The 20,058-nt window shown below is 42.3% G+C and overlaps 1 protein-coding gene across 2 annotated transcripts in view; it reads right to left on the reverse strand.

Moving 5' to 3' along the window:
• Nucleotides 1-205: 205 nt before the first annotated feature.
• Nucleotides 206-20,058, reverse strand: part of LOC148476855 (uncharacterized) — a 30,503-nt gene continuing 10,650 nt past the window's right edge. For both annotated transcript variants that reach the window (XM_088457557.1, XM_088457556.1), the window contains exon 5: nucleotides 206-4,763. In XM_088457557.1, coding sequence (XP_088313683.1) covers nucleotides 3,598-4,763 — 1,166 coding nt within the window. In that variant the 3' untranslated portion in view covers nucleotides 206-3,597. The remainder of the gene's footprint in view (nucleotides 4,764-20,058) is intronic.

A 20,058-nucleotide genomic window follows, 5' to 3' on the forward strand; every position in this document is an offset into this window, starting at 1 on the left:
TGTAGAATATGCATTGAGAAAGAATACTCTTTTTAAAGATAAAAAGATACATTTTATTAAAGAAGCCATTTTATTAATTTTACAAAACTTCTATTTCTGGTTTGATGCACAGTTCTATTTACAACTTAGGGGGACTGCTATGGGCACCCATTTTGCACCATATTATGCCAATTTATTTATGGGATTGTGGAAGGAGTCAACAATATGAGAAAATAATGATTTTATTCACAATATAGTTTTATGGGTTAGATATATCGATATATGACAGAGGACAACCTTTTATTTTGTGACATTTTAAACAAAAACTCTCTTAATATTAATTTAGTTTTTAACAAGAATAAATATGAGATGAATTTTTTAGACTTAATAATTTATAAAGGAGATAAATTAAACACCAAAAATTACAGTTAAGAAACTGACAGTAACGCCTACATATACACCACCAGTAATCATCACCCGTGGCGGCTAAAATTTTTTCCAAAGGGCCAGATTCAGAGAATTAGAAGAAATTGTACCAGCGAAAATATATTCCAACAACAAGCAGAAGAACTCAAAAAGAAGTTAATTGTGAAAGGATATGATACAAAATCAATTGAAGAAAATATTGAAGAGAGGAAGTAAATTCCCCAGAGAAATTTGCTGGAATACAGAAAACCACAATCGCAGAATAATAATCCAAGACTCCCTTTCGTGTCCACTTTCAACAACCAGTATCTGTCACTAGAACAGATTTTTAAAAGACATTGGCATATTTTAACTAGTGACCCCTTTTAAAAAATGTTCCTCCCGTACCTGCTTTCACATATAGAAAAGCGCAAAATATAAAAAATAAAATTGTGAAAAGCGCAATCCCTGAAAAAAGGAGCAATAGAATAAAAAACACTGAATTCCATCTATGTGGAATATGCAACCCATGTAGGACCCATCAACATTAAAAAAGTAAGATGGAGACCTATTCATCAACAACCACAGGACAGGTTTTTAAAATATGGGATTTCATTACCTGTGAAAGCACTAATTGTATATACATTATAGAATGCACTTGTAATCGCCAATATATTGGAAAAACAAAAAGGAAATGAAAAGATGCATGGGGGAACATCTGAGGAATATTAAAAGGTAAAAAAATCACACACTAAACATTTTGAATTAAAACATGCATGTTCTACGTCAGGCATCAAACATATTATAGGTATTAAAAAAGTTGAGGGAAACTGGAGAATAAAAAAATCAGATATCTGTTTAGCCAAAATGGAAATAAAACCATATAAGAGCTGAGGACCCTGGAACCTTTAGGGTTAAACAGCGATTTTGAGCTGAAATTATTTTTATAAATTCATGAATTGTTTATCTTATCGGCTTCTTCATTTTTTACTCATATTTATAAGTATTTATGTAATCTTATGTAATTGTAGATGATTCTCTATAGTAGATATGGAATTCACTATACAAACTTTCTTCTCCTTTTATATATCGTTTAAATGTTTATTTTTAAATTGGTGATGTTATTTAGTGTTTTTAATCTGTTAAACCGTGGTGATATGTCATTTTAACTTGGGAGGTTTTTATTATCCCACTTCTTATAGAAAAGTGTAGTCTCCTAAGTACATTACACATCCTGTCTAAATAGATGGAAGGTCTTCCGCCCATACTGCCCAAGTGACTTGATGGCCATGAAGCCACACACATGCATGATACATTCCAGGCATGTGGACATCACATGAGCGGAATGGTCCACATGTTCACAACGCGCTCAATGCCAATGACGCACTTCAGATTATGTATTTCCAGTGCGCCACCTTGTGGTGGATGCATTCCAAGTGTTGGAATGCACTCGGCGGTAAGGATTTGATTGAGAATCACAGCCACTATTAGTTTCTCCACCATTTGTAGGAATGGAGAACGGGAGCTTTAGCAATTATTCCTTTCATACCAAATTGGTTAATACTTGATTAGAATAAGGAGTTAGCTCCTCAATTCAAGAAATTTGGAGACCCGCACATGGGAGTACCCATTAGGGGAGGGTTAATATACCTGTTCTATATAAAGGTTTGATGGGGAACAACCCTCTCACGTCTTGATAAAGACCATACCGGTCAAAACACATTGGTAGAGGGGATTCACTCACTTATCCATTGGACCACTTGGAGAAAACCACTATAGGGAGGAGAGGAGAGTACCCGGGCTCACCACCGCATTTGGTTTCTTTTCATTTTATTTGTATTGTACTATTATTTCACTTTTATTAAAAATCATTGGATTTTACACTATGTGGAGCTCTTTCCCATTTTTTTGAGGTACCACAATGTTGAAGGAGGTATCCAATTGAAGTGATATATGAACAGGATAATTATCCAGATCGCTACATCTCACACATACGGATGATGAACAATCACTTGCTCTATTTCTGATGTCGGACTGACACAAATGTTTTCTCTATTTTGATTGTTGGACTAACATTGTTGATAATATTGTATTTATTATCCTAACAAGTGGGAGCGCAGATCACTCACTGTTGTATTGTTGCCTAGCTATTTAAGCCAGGGGTTGGGAAACTTTTTTCTGCCGAGGACCATTTTGATATATATCATTATTTGCGAGCCTGTTGCAGGCCACACCCTATTTGTGTGATGTCACACTGGGACGGGGTTGCAATTGCTGGTGATTACAGCAATACCCGGAGCATCCTGAGGATGCTTTGGCGAGCTGTAAGGGCAGCAGTGTGAACATCTGAAGCATCCTAAGGACGCTCCAGGCGGCACTGCTGCATAGATTCTGGCTGCTGGGTGCCATTCTAGGCACCCTGCTAGCCAGATTAGGCTAGCAGTAAAAAGCTCTGAGGGCCAGACCAAATGACTCCGAGGGCCTTATACAGCTCCTGGGCCTGAGGTTCCCCATCCCTGATTTAAGCGGTCGGCGTTTCTCCACTCAGTTATCTGCTGCACCCCATTGTTAAGAGCACAACCTTTACACACATACCACTTTTAAGGTATTACGGATGTTAGTAAAGTGAAGTGGGCCAGCTATATGTAGTTATGGGCGTCTGGTTATTGTACTGCGGTTACATTGCGTATGGGTTCATATTTCTGCAGTGGCTGGGTGCATGCGTGAGCAAGCTTGCGTTGCTTGCTGAACCAGGCCCTATAATCACACTAATTACTAGGTTAACAATTCCCACACTCAAGAGCATGTAACTGGTTTATCACCACTATAAGTCCTCTGATGTGTAACAAGTGGTGGTTTCTGTATAAAAAATGCTTCCTAAACTAGGGATGATATCAGAAACCAATTGTTACCAACCATCAATGTTCCTGATCCGAGTGAAGTACTCTTTCTATCGAAGAGAGGGGTTTGCAGTGGTTGCCAGCTATCTGTTGCTGCCTCTGATGCACATTTGATGGGTGTATGAATTAAGCGGTGGAGTCTGCAGCTCAGCATCGGAGCCATTTGCAGTGCTGTTTTTTTTCTACGCACCGTTTAACCACCAATGGTTATACCATTGCATGGTAATGATGTGATAACTAGTAGCTATCATATCACATGATTTGATATCAGAACCCTGGCAATCATTCGACAGCAAGCTCCTGATGTGCATCCCTATTCAGAACATGGAAATGGTTTCTCACCTCTGTGACTTCTCACATGTGTGACAAGAGCTGGTTTCTCTGTAAAACATTTTCCACACTCAGCACATGGGAATGGTTTCTCACAGGTCTGACTTCTCTGATGTGTAACAAGACTTGATTTCCGTGTAAACCATTTCCCACACTCAGAACATGAAAATGGTTTCTCACCTGTGTGACTTCTCTCATGTGAAATAAGATTTGATTTCTGTGTAAAACATTTGCCACACTCAGAACATGGAAATGGTTTCTCATCTGTGTGACTTCTCTGATGTGAAATAAGCTCTGATTTGCTTTTAAAACATTTCCCACACTCAGAACATGGGAATGGTTCCTCATCTGTGTGACTTCTCTGATGTGTAACAAGATTTGATTTCTGTGTAAAACATTTTCCACACTCAGAACATGGAAATGGTTTCTCACTTGTGTGACGTCTCTGATGTGACATAAGCTCTGATTTGCTTTTAAAACATTTCCCACACTCAGAACATGGAAATGGTTTTTCACCTGTGTGACTTCTCACATGTATAACAAGATTTGATTTATGTGTAAAACATTTCCCACACTCAGAACATGGAAATTGTTTTTCACCTGTGTGACTTCTCACATGTGTGACAAGAGCCGATTTGTCTGTAAAACATTTCCCACATTCAGAACATGAAAATGGCCTCTGACCTGTGTGACTTCTCTGATGTGTAACCAGCTTTGATTTCTGTGTAAAACATTTCCCACACTCAGAGCATGGAAATGGCTTCTCACCTGTGTGACTTCTCTCATGTCTAACAAGATGTGATTTCCGTGTAAAACATTTCCCACACTCAGAACATGGAAATAGTTTCTCACCTGTGTGACTTATGTGATGTCTAACAAGAGCGGATTTGGGCATAAAACATTTTCCACAATCAGAAGTGACTGTATCACTGCTATGATCTGTACTATGTGCAACAATATGTGAGTAACCAAAAGTACATTCCTCAAGACTAGAGGGATCAGATAGTGCAGATATACTAAGAAGTGGTGGATGTAAATTTAGGATTATGTCATTTTCTTCCAGAGATCCGTGTGTGGGGTTATCTTCTAATTTAAGATCTGGAGACAAAACGAGATGTCCCTCCAAGGTCTTCCTTGTATTCTCTCCACCTGGTAGAAATAAAATAGTTATCCAAGTATCCCACAGCAAAGGCATCATTAATTTTGGCCTCACCCCTATTCCCATAGGTTTGTGCTTAGTACATCATGCGGAACACTTTGGGCATTTACCATTCACACTCATACACATAATATAGGAGAAGAGAAGAAACAAACCTTACTAAATGGAGCAGACCCCTAGGACTCTAGGCTCTTTTTACTATCGAAGGAGCCGGCCAGCCCTAGATAATGTCCAAAGGGGAACTTTCACCTGGTTCCCAAGTTCTAGGCAATGGGTGTTAGGTCTATCCCCCACTGAGGCTGTCATTTCTTTTGATACAAAAGAAAAGGCAGAAAAATTCCTTAGTGCTAATAAAAAACATGTACAAAATACTAATAGATTAAGGATGTAATATATCCTATATTTAAATGTAATAGAAAATTGTATATTAGTGTATGGGGAAAAATTAATGGCTAGTTCCAATGAGTAGTGCTAGTCCTAAAAAAAAAGTGAAAACAAAAGAAGAAAATTGTGCTAATAAAGATAAAAATACGAACCCTGCGAGGCCGGCACTCTGTGTGGTTTCAATCATATATCTTGCTCTGGTGCCCTCCTAGAGTGTCTGCCCACTCAATATACAGATTTGGAGGTATAGGCGACACTCATCCAGACTTGTAATAAGTGTAAAATACGTCCTTTATTTCCAACGTTTCAGAGGAAGTACCTCCATCTTCAAGACGGAGGTACTCCTTCCGAAACGTTGGAAATAAAGGACGTATTCAAAATTATTACAAGTCTGGATGAGTGCCGCCTATACCTCTGAATCTGTGTATATATATATATTATACACATTTATCTAACTTTATCTGTCTAGTTATATAGCGCTACCTATTACAATAAGATTGGGGTAGGAGGTCCCACTCCTGGGGTAGATGCAACCTCCAAACACACAGCAGTTAGGAAACAGCACACAAGTCCAGGGTTTTCCTGCAAGCTAGACACAGCTAGTTTTTATTGTGCAGTATAAAATGGAAAATATAAAAATAAATCCTAGAACTAAACAGATTCCCTCTCTCAAAGTGGTAGGGCCTACTTCCCTCACCACAAGAATAGGCACAGTATTTAAAAGTAGTACAAGAGCCAAACCCTGTGACAGCTTATATGAGCCTTTCACAGCTGCAAGCACTAATTAGCCTTTAATTAGCCAGAAAAGCCCAAAACTCTCATCAAGTATAAACAGACATTTCCTGAGGGTTTAAAATACATAGGTCAGAAACCATGGAGAAATATATTTGCCATTTAGCACTTTACCAGTGCTTCTGTCACACTATATATACACAGTATATCTATTTTACAAGTCATCCTGAGTGCTGCCATAGATACTATATATTTATTCCTTTCCTGACTGGGAAAGGTAATTGGAGGGCACCGGGCACAGTACCGGAGGCAAGCGTGGGTGTGCTGGCATAACCGAGTATTATACATATGGTAGGGCAGTGAGAAACCAGGACGCACCCATGTTGTTTGCAAATGAATAATATCAATTTAATAAGAATATACAAAGACAGAACATACAGTGCCTTACAAAAGTATTCACCCCCCTTGGCTTTTTAACTTTTTTGTTACATTACAACCTGCACTTCATTTATTTTTTTAATCTGAATTTTACGTGATGGATCTGTACAAAACAATTTAATTTGGTGACGTGAAATGAGAAAAATATATATAAAAAAGAAACTGTATAAATAAAATTCTGAAAATTGGCATGTGCATATGTAATCATCCCCTTTGCTATGAAGCCACTCAAAAGTTCTGGTGCAACCAATTACCTTCAGAAGTCACATAATTAGTGAAATGAAGTCCACCTATGTGAAATCTAAGTGTCACATGATCTGTCAGTATAAACACACCTTTTCTGAAAGACACCAGAAGCTGCAACACCACTAAGCAAGAGGCATCAAACCATGAAGACCAAGGAGCTCTTCAAACAAGTCAGGGACAAAGTTGTTGAGAAATACAATTCTGGGTTGGGTTATAAAAAAATATCCAAATCTTTAATGATCCCCGGAGCACCATCAAATCCATCATCATCAAATGGAAAGAACATGGTACCACAACAAACCTTCCAAGAGAAGGCCATCCACCATAACTCATAGACCGGGCAAGGAGGGCATTAATCAGAGAGGCAGCAGAGACCAACAGTATCCCTGAAGGAGCTGCAGAGTTCCACAGCAGAGACTCTGCTTATCTGTGCATGTGACCACAATAAGCCATACACTCCATAGAGCTGGGCTTTATGGAAGAGTGGCCAGAAAAAAGCCATTACTTAGTGATAAAAATAAGAAGACATGATTTGAGTTTGCCAAAAGGCAGTGGGCGACTCCCCAAATGTATGGAAGAAGGTGCTCTGGTCAGATGAGACTAAAATGTAACTTTTCGGCTACCAACGCTATGTCTGGCGCAAACCCAACACATCCCATCACCCCAAGAACACCAACCCCACAGTGAAACATGGTGGTGGCAGCATCATGCTGTGGGGATGTTTTTCAGCAGCAGGGACTGGGAAACTGATTCAAGTCAAAGGAAAGATGGATGGTGCTAAATACAGTGATATTCTTCAGCAAAACCTGTTTCAGTCTGCCTGTGATTTGAGACTGGGATGGGGGTTCACCTTCCAAAAGGACAATGAACCGAAGCATACTGCTAAAGCAACACTCGAGTGGTTTAAGGGGAAACATTTAAATGCGTTGGAATGGCCTAGTCAAAGCCCAGATCTCAATCCAATTAAGAATCTGTGGTCAGACTTGAATACTGCTCATAAGCGGAAACCATCCAACATGAAGCAGCTGGAGCAGTTTTACCTTGAGGAATGGGCAAAAATCCCATGGGCAAGATGTGACAAGCTCATCGATACTTACGACTTGCAGCTGTAATTGCCGCTAAATGTGGCTCGACAAACTACTGACTTTAGGGGGGTGAATAGTTTTCTGTTATCCTAAATGTTGTTTGATTCACAATATAAAAAAAAAAAAACCTCACAGTTTAGGCATGTTCTGTGAATGAAATGATGCACACCTTCAAACAATCCATTTTTATTCCAGGTTGTGAGGCAACAAAACATGACAAATCCAAAGGGGGTGAGTACTTTTGCAAGGCGATATATATATAAAAAAAATTATTCAAGACTATAAGAACTTCTAGCTTATATAAGCCCCATGAAATACAATGAAAAGCATAGATGCTGGTATCATTGCATCATCTACTTAGATAAAATTGTGAATAGGTAAAGTATATAGACAATCTGTTTTTCGTCTGGAAATAGTCCTGTGACCGGATGGCCGCAGCCTCTACTCCCGATCACAGATTACTGGACCTTGGGGTATCAGGGATCCTGCTTACCATTAGTGACCGCTTGTCACTGACTCCAACCACTGCGCAGTTGGTGGGTATATAGCTAATCTGTTCTTCAGCTGTTCAGGATTGAGCCAAGCGTCTCCAAAAGCTCAAGCCCTTTGCCAGCTACCGTGCAGAGCCTGGTCCTTTGCGAGAGATCAGGAGGAATCAGCTGACACCAATCAGGGGGTGTGGCCTCAGCTAGCTAACGCATACGCAGCAGAATCGGTTCCAGGTGCCGGAGGTAGGAGGCTGAGTGTACATAATGAAAAGCGGTTCCAAACGACAATGGTGGGAGTTCTATCACCGGCATGGAATGCAGGGCTTGCTGGGTTTTAACAGGAACTGGCCTCAAGCAGCAAGCCTCCCTTAACGATGCAGCTGTGCTGAGCACAAACAGGAGAATTAATTAGCATGCACCTGACATTGCAGACAGACAGGCAGTAATTAATGCAATGCCTCAGACAGGAGCTGCAAACACTAAGATCTTCTTAACCGCACATCATGACACTTCCTCCCCACATTAGGGCAAAAAACCTCCATAAACAACAAAGGAGTCTACTTCTGCCAGGCTGTAAAAATGAAACATCTACCACGAAACCAGCTTAAATTTTCCAATCAAGTATCACAAAAAAAAAATGTTAAAATCAAGAACTGTATGTGACACTGAGGGAGAAATACACTTATTGGAATGCCCACGTGGCACCCAATATGTTGGCTAGACAACAATAAAAACAAGAATATCCGAACATCTGTATAATATACAAAGAGGACTGAAAACCCACAGCACCATAACAGAGCCCAAAAAAGGGCAAACATTTGTTGGTATACAGAAAATACAACCCCACTGGAGAGAAGAAGATCTGGTTAACACTCTCAAGAAGAATGAAACGAAATGGATATATCGGTTACTAACGTCGGAGCCTAATGGTCTCAATATAGACATTGAACTCAAAGGGGTAAATTTATGAAAGGTCGACTTGAGTAGTGATTTAGCGCTTCTCAAATCGAATTCAGTGAAAAGTTTTACTATTATTCGATTTGTTTTGCGATTTGCAAAACAAATTCGATTTGAGTCAGTTTTGACAGTGATTTGCTGTTCGATTTGGCATGTTCATGTACAAATCGAACAGCAAATCACACTTCAAAACGAACTGCATATCCCTGACACCATAGAACTGCTTCATGCTTTCACTTTCAGTACGAGCAGTTCGTTCTCACAGATACATGCAGACACCAGTGAGATGCCTGTATGTATCTAACTGGAAAAAGTGACTAAAGAAATAAAAAAACGTGATGTCCCCCCCCCCCCCCCAAATCAGAACCAGCCCCGGATTGTTCAAACCCAGGTTTGGTTGACTAAGTACAGGGAAAAAATTACATAGGGTCTCCCTGTACTCAGTACAACCAGCTATAGGCACCAGGGCTGGTTCTGGATTTACAGGGAAAAATTTGCGTAGGGTCTCCTTGTAAAACACAGAACCAGCCCTAGACCCTTTTTAACGGGGGACTGATGCCACAGCCAGGGGAGCCCTATCAGTGGGCCCCCAAGCCGCAGCATCAGCCCTGACCGCTAGTCAGCCTAGGCCAGGGATCCCTGAGGAGTTGGAGACCCCTGCAAAAAAAAAGGGGTCTCCCTCTCCAGGGCACCCCTAGCCTAGGTGGATAGCCCGGGGCTATCCCCGCCACCCCTGGGCGGTGGGTTGATTGCGAGTGTTGTGTAAAAATAGAAGTATAAAAACATTATATTTCCAGTAGCACTGCAGGTCCCAGCAACCCTTCCCCACATGCTGGTCCTTGGAGAACCACAAGTACCAGCATGCAGGGCATTAAGGGCCCACTGGGACCTGTAGTTCACCTGTAAAGAAATGTTTAAAGAAACACACACCTTACACAGTATAAAAGTTTACTACATACATACACACTCACCTATATTACCTTCAGTGGTCCCCTTGTCCAGTAGGCATCCATGGGTTAAAATATTAAACGATAAACCCGACCATCGCACTAAGCAATAATCATTCTAACCAGAATTGTTATTCCTTCCCAAATGAAGCGCACAGACGCGGCTTCCTCTTTTGAAGCTCCGTGTCTGTGCGTTCATTGGCTGAGAGAGGTCAGGCCCCGCCTCTCAGCCAATGAACGGCTCCTCCATTGAAGTCAAAGGTGGGAGCCGCAGGGTTACTTAAATTTATCCTGCGACTCCCACCATTGGCGGGGATAGCCCCGGGCTTTCAGCCTAGGCTAGGGGTGCCCTGGAGAGGGAGACCCCTTTATTGGAGGGGTCTCCAACTCCCCAGGGATCCCTCGCCTGGACTAGCAGTCAGGGCTGATGCTGCGGCTGGGGGGCCCGGTGATAGGGCTCCCCTGGTTGTGGCATCAGTCTCCCTGTACTCAGTCAACCAGACCTGGATTTGAACAGTCCGGGGCTGGTTCTGTTTGGGGGGGACCTCATGTCAATTTTTTTTTTACTTTTAACTGTTTCATTACTTTTTACAGTCAGATACATGCAGGCATCTCACTGATGTCTGCATGTATCTGTGTCAATCCGAACTGCTCATGCTCAAATCGAAAGGTCTATTCATTTGGTGATTTGAAGTTCGATTTGAAGACCGATTTTGAGGTCGATTTCAAATCGAATAATAGTAAATAAGGGTTTTGTGTGTTGGGCTATGTAAAAGTACCAATGTTTTTCTGATGGTCGATTTGACAAAAAATTCGATTTTACATTCGATTTGGCCTTTAGTAAATACCGAAAAGCAAAATCGAATACAAATCGAATGAAAATCGCACCTCAAATCACTCAAAATGCCAAATCAACCTTTAGTAAATTTACCCCAAAGCCTTTTTAACATAATTTTGACACAATTGCAAACACATTCACAACACATAACATTTTAACTTCAGTGATATCTCTCTTCTTTTATCCCTATTTTTAATCACCTATTTTGTATTTATCCTTTGATTTATTTTTTAGTTTCATTTTTATTTTTTTATTATTTTCTTATTCTATCTTATTCAAAATTTTTGTTTTTATTTACTTTTATTTATTTTACTGTAATTTTTATATTTTTAGTTTTATCTTGTCAAAATAAAGCACAGCAGTATATAGTTTTTAAATATGGCTTATAGGAACATGAGGTTGCCGCTATAACAGGACACTTCCGGTTCTGGCCATTCCTAATTCTAAATAAAGTTTTCCTATTTAAAGACCTAAAAAATTACAGAAAATATACTTGAAAAAGCATCCCAACGGATGCAAAATGCGTTGGCTTAAGCGTGGACAGTGCAAGTGAATAATAGCTGGAGGAGGCTAGACCCTCATGAATAACACGGTATCTGACATCATCACAAAGTGCCGCGGCTATCCGACCGGGTCCCAGCCACATATTGGTGACTGCAGAGAGAAGAGGAATGCCGACCTCAGGTAGGGGGAGGTAGTTACAGAGATAACCTCAACAGGGTGAAGAACCCTCTGAAAGGTGGATACAGGACCTCCCATCACCACACCCATAATGTCCTAAAAGGCTATTAACATTAACAATATAAGCAGCGGCTATAATACCCACTTTTTAACCATATACACTATTGATGCTGAATTTTGTGCTTATGTTTACCTAATTATTTTATTTAAATATATCTGGTTCATATTTATAATTCTATATTTTATTATTCATATATTATTTTTATATTTTTTATCCACTTATTATTTTTATTTACTTATTTTATTTGTTTTCATCTCTTTTATATATTTATGCATTTCCTTAACATACATCGACACTAGCGCTCAGTCCAGCCTTTGATGCTGTACACATAATCTAATCTATTTCCCTAACTGAGCTGCTCATCTCCAGCACAGCACGCTAATCCTTTTTTGTGCAAAAGAATGTTGCAGGTCAGTTTCACTAAACATCTCATCAAGGCAGAACAAGCCAGGTCCAGGCAAGAGGAAAAGGAGAAAAAAAGGGGAACAATAAAACAGCGGATCCTATCTGAAAGAGAGGTGAAGGCACAAATATACCCATCAGCAAAACTGAACTGCAAATAAAGACATACATGATGTTAATTTACAAAAATAATGACAAAAAACAGTAAAGCTAGAGAAATGAGAAATATATAGAAATCTAAAATGTGGAGCAATTAAATGTATAGATACTTAAGAGTCATCCATCTGCGAGGAGGGGCAGTCTGGAGCACATGGTCAGACTAAGTTTCTCTACCTTCTCTTGGATAATGGACTGTAAACTAGTGGCCACCAACATCCACAGGCAAACAAAAAGGATAGCTTCAGTTATAATAGTAGCCATGTTCTCTGTGGATCCTAATAACATCCCAAAGATCATGACGTATAGCAATAGTTTAAAGGGCCAAATCTTGGAAAACTGCAGGTTTAGGGTGTATAGCTTGGCAAGCTTATTCAACATGGATGGAGTAATCAGATAAAGATGGAAACAGAAAACAAAAAACAGAAGCTTTCCATACCTTAAGCGTCAACCGACTAAGGGATGCCAAGAAATCTGAGGCTTAGCATTCCCACTAGGCTGTTTTAGTGGGGCGCTGTACCCTGTTCTATTTCTAAAGGGCAAAAAGAATCTTGTCCTCCTTAGTGGCGCCCCGCTGAAACAGCCAAATATAGTCTCTACTGGGTGACCTTTTAGTCCAATTGAATAGACACTAGTTATAGGACAATTGTTGATTCCGTGTAGATGCTACAGCAAATATTTACCAAGTGGAGTGTCCTTAATTCTCAGTCCAGATGAATTATCATGTGTCCAAATCCTGTTGGTATTGTCAGAGTATAGACTGGATAGGATCCACTTGTAGCTGTTATCCTGAGGAATTGATGCGGATGTCCCAATAACAAACAATGTGTCAAGGTGTCCAAAATTAATAAATAAGTTGTCCCCAAAAAATGTAGAAATGGTGGAGAAGCTTAACGCATTTCGCTGGCAAATAGATATCCAGCTTCTTCAGAAGCATATCTCCAATGAGCTACTCAGGCTCCTTAAATACCCCTTTCATTATAGGCTCAAGAGAACAGCTGAGTATCAATTAGGCAATCAATTTGTACACACATCCATTTTTAAAAAAAACGTAATCAGAATTAGTACTTACACTAATGAAGGCAATCCTACACACATTAAAAATCAAAAATTAATCCAAGCATTTAAACTAAACAATATACAACATAATATAAAACGAGCATACCTCTTTCCCATATATTTCCTGGTTTCGCCCGATCATGTGACTATCACGTGATCCGGAAGTTGATCAGATGATATATTCTGACCAATCCACAGTTTGTATCGGACACTAACAGCAAAGCTTTTTCTCTCCCAGGATGCTCTGGTCCATCCCCCTATATCCCACCCACAGCCTGAAGGCAACTCAGTTTGATCAACAAGCCCAAGGCAGGAGCAGGATAGATAGAAGACTGGTACACTGAAGAATCACACTCTCACACAGAGAAGGAAACCAGTGAGCAAGAGAAGAAACCCATAGAAGCCAGGAGCGTCAGGGCGGGTGCCCTGTGGAACCTATGAACTTTAAAGAGTTAACAAGGGTAAGTTTTACCACAACTCTCCATTTCTTCTTCAGGGTCCAATGGGGCTCCACAGGGCGACATTGTGGATGTCCCAAAGCAGTTGTTCAAGGGACACTCCCGAGCTGATGAGAATCCGGCGTCCGAAGAAAGCATTCAGAGAGGCACATGTATCAAAGGCATAGAACCTAAGAACGGTGTAGATGGAAGACCACGTGGCCGCCTTGCATAGTTGTTCATCAGACGTGCCATGGCGGGCAGCCCACGAGAGACCCACAGAGCGAGTATAATGAGCAGACAAGGTATCCAGCACAGGAAGGCCAGCCTGCGTGTAAACCTGTGAGATAGTCATACGAAGCAATCTGGCCAGAGTCTGTTTGTTAGCTGGCCATCGCTTCTTATGGCATCCATATAGGACAAAGAAGGGAATCTGCTTTCCTGATGGAACTGGTATGGTACATCTGTTTTCCTGATGGAACTAGTACGGTACCCGTAGATCCTCAGAGCATGGACCACATCCAAGGAGGCCTCACTTGCCGAGAGGTCTGGTGATTGGAAGGCCCGGAGCTACAATTTCTTCATTAAAGTGGAAACGACAGACCACCTTGAGAAGAACACCAGGATCAGTTCAAAGGATGGCCCTGTCCTGATAAAAGATCAGAAATGGGGAACGACAGGCAAGTGCCCCCAAATGTGATACCTAAGTGATCCCAGATCCGATAGCCAAAAGAGTATTCGCAGTGAGCCATTTGATGTCTACTGATTCCAGGGATACAAACGGAGACCCTTGAGGCAGCCCATTCCACCTGAATAGGATCAGGTGTTGTAGGTGCCTGGAGTGGAACTGCACGAACTCCACCATGTCGAAGGTGGATACCATGGATCCCAAGGTCTGCATTGTTGAGTAAATTGACACTCAGCGACTGTGGAGTAACCTGTGCACTCGGCGCTGCAGTCCGGAGATTTTGTCTGCTGTCAGGAAGATTCTTTGAGCCTGAGAATCCAAGAAGGCTACCAGATGTACCATGCTCTGAGAAGGATCAAGGAAGACTTTTTCCAGTTGATCAGCCAGCCGTGCATTTGTGGAAAGGCAATAGTTACCTGAAGATGGCGGCGAAGGACCTCTAGAGAGCTTGCTAATAGCAACAGATCGACCAAGTATGGGAGCAGCCTTGGTAGTCACAATCTTGTCCAATTCTGGGCCAAAAAGCATCTCCCTAGAGTAGGGCAGAGACTCCAAAGCATTTTCAGAGTCCGAGTCTGTCTTCCATGACCAAGCCGAATGATACGGCAGGCTACCACCGAAGTGGCAGATGCCTTGGAAGCTAAGAGACCAGTATTCAAAGCCACTTCTTCTAAATAGGAGGCTGCATCCCTACTGTGCGAGATGTAGGACAGCTGTTACCGAGAAGCATTAGAGGAAAATGTGTCTTCTAGGGCCTCAGCCCAGCTCTCAATGGCTTTTGCCACCCAGGCCGTAGATATGGCAGAACGAGTAATAGCTCCTGTAAGAGAGTATACAGGTGTCAGGCAAGCTTCAATCCTTCTATCTGTCATCTACTTCAAGGAGGTTGCTGTATGGATAGGTAAGGTAGAGTTCTTAACCAAGCGTGTCACTTGGGAACTACAACTGGGGGAACTTCCCATTTAGCGCAATCAGAAGCTGGAATAGGGTAAAAGGAAATCAAGCGTTTAGGCAGCTGAAACTTTTTATTTGGTGTATTCCATGCTTCACTCATTAGATCAGAAAGCTGATCAGAGTGAGGAAACTCCAGCAAAACCACCTTCTGTTATTTAAATAGTGGCTTTTTTGCCTTAGGAGTGGGCTCTGTATCTTCTATTTAAATAATTGATTTTACAGCTCTCACTTATGCAGGTATATTCAATTTATACGTAGGCCCCTCCTCCCCGAGGGGGGAGTCAGAGTGAGAGTTTTTCTGCATCTTCTGCCTACCCAGACGATAACTCAGAATCTGATAGCTGGGTGGACTGGGAAGATAGCACAGCACGCTTAATAGCTTTACTGGCTAAGGGCCTCTCCTTTTGCAACATGTGTTGAAAAGCCGCCAAACTCTGCACTGAGGTAGAAAGTCTACCCAGGGAGATGGCAAAGAAGGTACATGCATTGCGAGGAGTATCTGATGAGGCAATCCCATAGGGGGAGCAACCACAGGGACCGCTAGGCGATCCGCAATCTTTGCCAACACCTGTGAAAAGGAAGCCCAGGGGGGGTTCCGTATAACAAGATGCACATAGACCATCTTCAAGTGAATCCTCTGGGGATAAACCTACCAAACAGGACTTACAGGAAACCAGGCTAGGAGGAGTAGCCTGCTTGTTACTCTTGCCTTTGCTAGACATAGCTGCAAGATTAGTATAGTACATCAATATGGCACAGTGCAGTGAGCAACACAGATATATGCACGATATGGCACAGTGCAGTATGCAACAAAGGTATACAGTATGTGACAGCCTTCACAAATACAAGTAGATGTGAAGCACAGTGAACCCCCTATACACCAGTATTCTAGGGTTGTTGTGAAAGAAAAAGGGAAAGGTATAAGCTGACAGTAGAAAGCCAGACAACAGAGCTAGCATATGTCACACACAATGCAGAAAATACATCTCACTGCTAAGAGAATAAATGTAACTGCAGTGGGCACTAAAATCAACTACGCAGACCACAGTGGCTGGCAGAGACTGGATCCAGCGTTCCCAGAGACCTGTGGTTGGCTTTCAGTAGAAAATGGATGCTGGAGGTCTATTGGAGTCCCGGACGGACCTGTGTCTGTATTGGTGCCTCCGGTCTGTCTCCAGAGACCAGAGGTGAGACTGTCAGCCTTTCCTTTCCCCTTGCATCCCAGCTGCAGTCTGGGGACTAAGGGGCCACACTAGCCAGGTCCCCCCTGGTGCCCCACCGAGTTGCAGTGCCACAGAGGGGTGATGGAGCAGCAGCACAGATGTCCAGAAGACTTTCTAACGCTGCTTGCTCTGTTACAGTAAAGTAAAATCATAAAAATAAAGCTTGGGCTGCTTATAGCAGCCCCACTGTATAATGGTGATCCAGATTCTGCCGGACACCAACGAAATTGAGTTGCCTTCAGGCCTTGGGAAGAGCATAGGGTGAAGAACCGGAGCATCCTGTTATAGAAAAAAACTTTGCTGTTGGTGTCCGCGGTCCTCCAAGTACCACCTACACCCCATTGTCGCCCTGTGGAGCTGTATGGAAGAAATAACTTTTAATGATTGTAAATTTTAAAAAATGTTTTAAGCGAAACGCATGTCGCTACACATGGGGTGATCCCAGCAGTGAGCGGTGGGACCTCCAACCGGCCCCTACACATGGGGTGATCAGTGAGTGGTGGGACCTCCAACCGGCCCCATGGGCTGCAGCATATATAGCACAGCCTGATCGGGAACTTTGAGCCTGATCGCAGATTCCCAAGGGTCGGGAATATGCGCAAGCGCCAGACCCGTACTGCAAATGTGCAGTTATGGGGCAGCGACGGTCTCTGTTTTCCCGATACTAAGGAGTGTCACCACGGTTGGGGGAGGATTGGAGAGGCCAGGTCCCTTTTGTGCATCTGCGCTGAGTGGTTTGCCTGACCCCATGGTCAGCAAGGCCAGCGAATGTGATCGCCGATGATCCGATGCTGTGTACTTGGATGCAGCTTGGATCAGTAATGCATGCAGGAGAAATGGACACCTACTACTGCATTAACATAATAATACTATCGCAGCTGCTACCATGTTAGAAGCTGCAATAGCAACTACTTCTGCAGCTGAATCAGGCCCTTTGTCTTTCCCTCCATGCTCCTGGATATCGGTGATCACAGCTAGACTCGCCCTGCACCAGAAGTGACTTCTTTCCTCCTCCTGTGGTTTCCATCTTATGACCAGCTCTCTCCTCCTCCCGTTCACTGCTTGCACATGGTAGGACAGCAGAAGCAGGACAATAATAATAATAATAAAGAACAAAATAGCAAAAAAAGATCTTTCTGGATTCAGGAAACCCATGTCCTCATCCAGAATAAGAGGACCCTCCAGCATGTGCACTATTCCTTACGCGTTTCATTGTATAATACAACATCCTCAGGGCTATAGAGAATCAAGCTTTACTCTTCCAAGATAATTAATTAGCGCCTTCTTACTCCATCTGCAGTTGTCTTGCGATGTCCCAAAAAGACATACCCTCACATACATTACTATATGTGTGTGTGTCTCTATATATTTGTGAAATAGTGTGTGTCTCTATATATTTGTGCAATATTGTCCAGATAAAATCACCAATACATCCAAAGGGGAATGTGTAATAACCACATGGTCCCGTCCCAAAAATAAACAGGTCACATGATCATCTCACAAAAATGGTGAAAATATCCACTCTAGTGCACCCAATATAACTGGAAAAACAAGATAAATCCAAACGTACTATGATTAAAATATATGAGCTTGATTCAATTCAACGTGAATTGAATAGCATCGGAAATTAGCTCCCGAAGCTATTCAATTCAGCGCGCTGCAAAGCCCGGATACTGATTTCTTCTCTCATCCTTCCTGGGATGCGAGCAGAAATCCGACAAAAGTCTAGGTGCGTTGCTGTTTTCTGCCCTTAGTGCCGGGAAAACCGCATCGTGCTGGGAAGTTTAGTCGGAGAATGGCCGTTATCGCGACTAAACACCCTGTTTAAGGCACAAGGGGCGGGAGAACGGGCATTCCCCAACCTAACCGCGCAGAATTGAATAGCGCCGGGAGCTCCCTCCTGGCACTATTTACTTTGCGATCAATTGAGTCGAGCCCTATGAATCACTTATCTGAAAAATCTTTCTAAAAAGATTGAAGATAATAGACACTGACAAAAGCCTCCATCAGTCTTCACAACGCGTTTAGTCCTGACCACCAGTGTGGTCTGTATGACTTCCTCAGGGTTATATACAATAATAACAAGCCTAAGTTCTTCTACACTGTGACCATCATCTAAAATTAGATACCAGTGTAAATACTTTGTAATACAACGTATATCTGGAGTCCAAAGACCTCTAGAAGATGGCACCTCTATTAAGGTGGAGTCATAGGATATCCGCTTGCGGCCTTATTGCTGATGTTTTACACTAGTCTCTAATATTAGATGATGGTCACGGTATATAAGTGGGGGCACAATTCTGGCGGCCCTCTAATACAGTGGAGGGTTGGTGCCCATTTTGTAAAAGCATCACATAAGTGCACTAACTCTGCTACACAAGAATGCAATATAAAGTCACGCCTCTTAAACTGGCCACACATCTAAAGATTATCTGTCCAACCAGCCAACTAGTTGATTGGTCGGAATTCAAATCTGGTAGGGTATGAAAGTAAATGACAATCAGCAATTTGCTCACAAATGCCGGAAAATGGACAAAAACTGATGTTTGAACAAATTGTTTAGATCAAACATTTAACAAACTTGTCTGACGCCATTTTCATCTGTTTTCTGGCATTTAGGAGCAAATTGCTGATCATCAGTTACTCCCATACGTTACCAGATTTTCATTCCAACCAATCAACTAGTTGGCTGGTTGGACAGATAATCTTTGGATGTGTGGTAAACTTCATTCTGCTTTAGTATTGCAGTATTAGTATACACATTTAAAGAATAAACTAGTTAGGTGCTATTATTCAAGAGGATAATTTCACGTGTGGTAGAACACAGGTATGGGGGCAGAGGGGTGGGACCGGGTACTAATTACCCAGACTCGGGCTTGCTGGAGGGGCCTGGCTTGGGCCCGCCCCCTCCCTCTTACATCACACCAGCCCAGCACACGCTGAGCAGCAGTAGCCTCTTGCCTGTGGGGGGGGGGGGGAGGCGATCACACTGATCGCGCCTCCACCAGGCTTTTCAGAGAGCTGAGGGGCTCACAGCGCACCACTACGCGGCATTGCAAAAATAATTTTTTTCCTTTTTAAATCCTAAGGGGTCATGGCCACACCTAGAGTGATTACCCAATGCCCCCCACTGGGATTCAGCGCAGCCCTTTACGGCCCTGAACACAGTTAGGATCATGCTGACATCCCTTCTACTGATGTATGAGATACACCAGAGAGTGTGGGGAGGAGACTGGTCAGATCTCTGGGCTGGTAACACATAGTCACATGATGTGAGGAGGAGAGCAGGAGTATAATAGGGGCTGATGGCTCCTGATGTATGAGATACACCAGAGAGTGTGGGGAGGAGACTGGTCAGGTCTCTGGGCTGGTAACACACAGTGACATGATGTGAGGAGGAGAGCAGGAGTATAATAGGGGCTGATGGCTCCTGATGTATGAAATATACTAGAGAGTGTGGGGAGGAGACTGGTCAGATCTCTGGGCTGGTAACACACAGTGACATGATG

The sequence above is a fragment of the Taudactylus pleione genome, unplaced genomic scaffold (genome assembly GCF_031769625.1).
Source record: "Taudactylus pleione unplaced genomic scaffold, aTauple2 ptg000768l, whole genome shotgun sequence".
NCBI classification, from domain to species: Eukaryota; Metazoa; Chordata; class Amphibia; order Anura; family Myobatrachidae; genus Taudactylus; species Taudactylus pleione.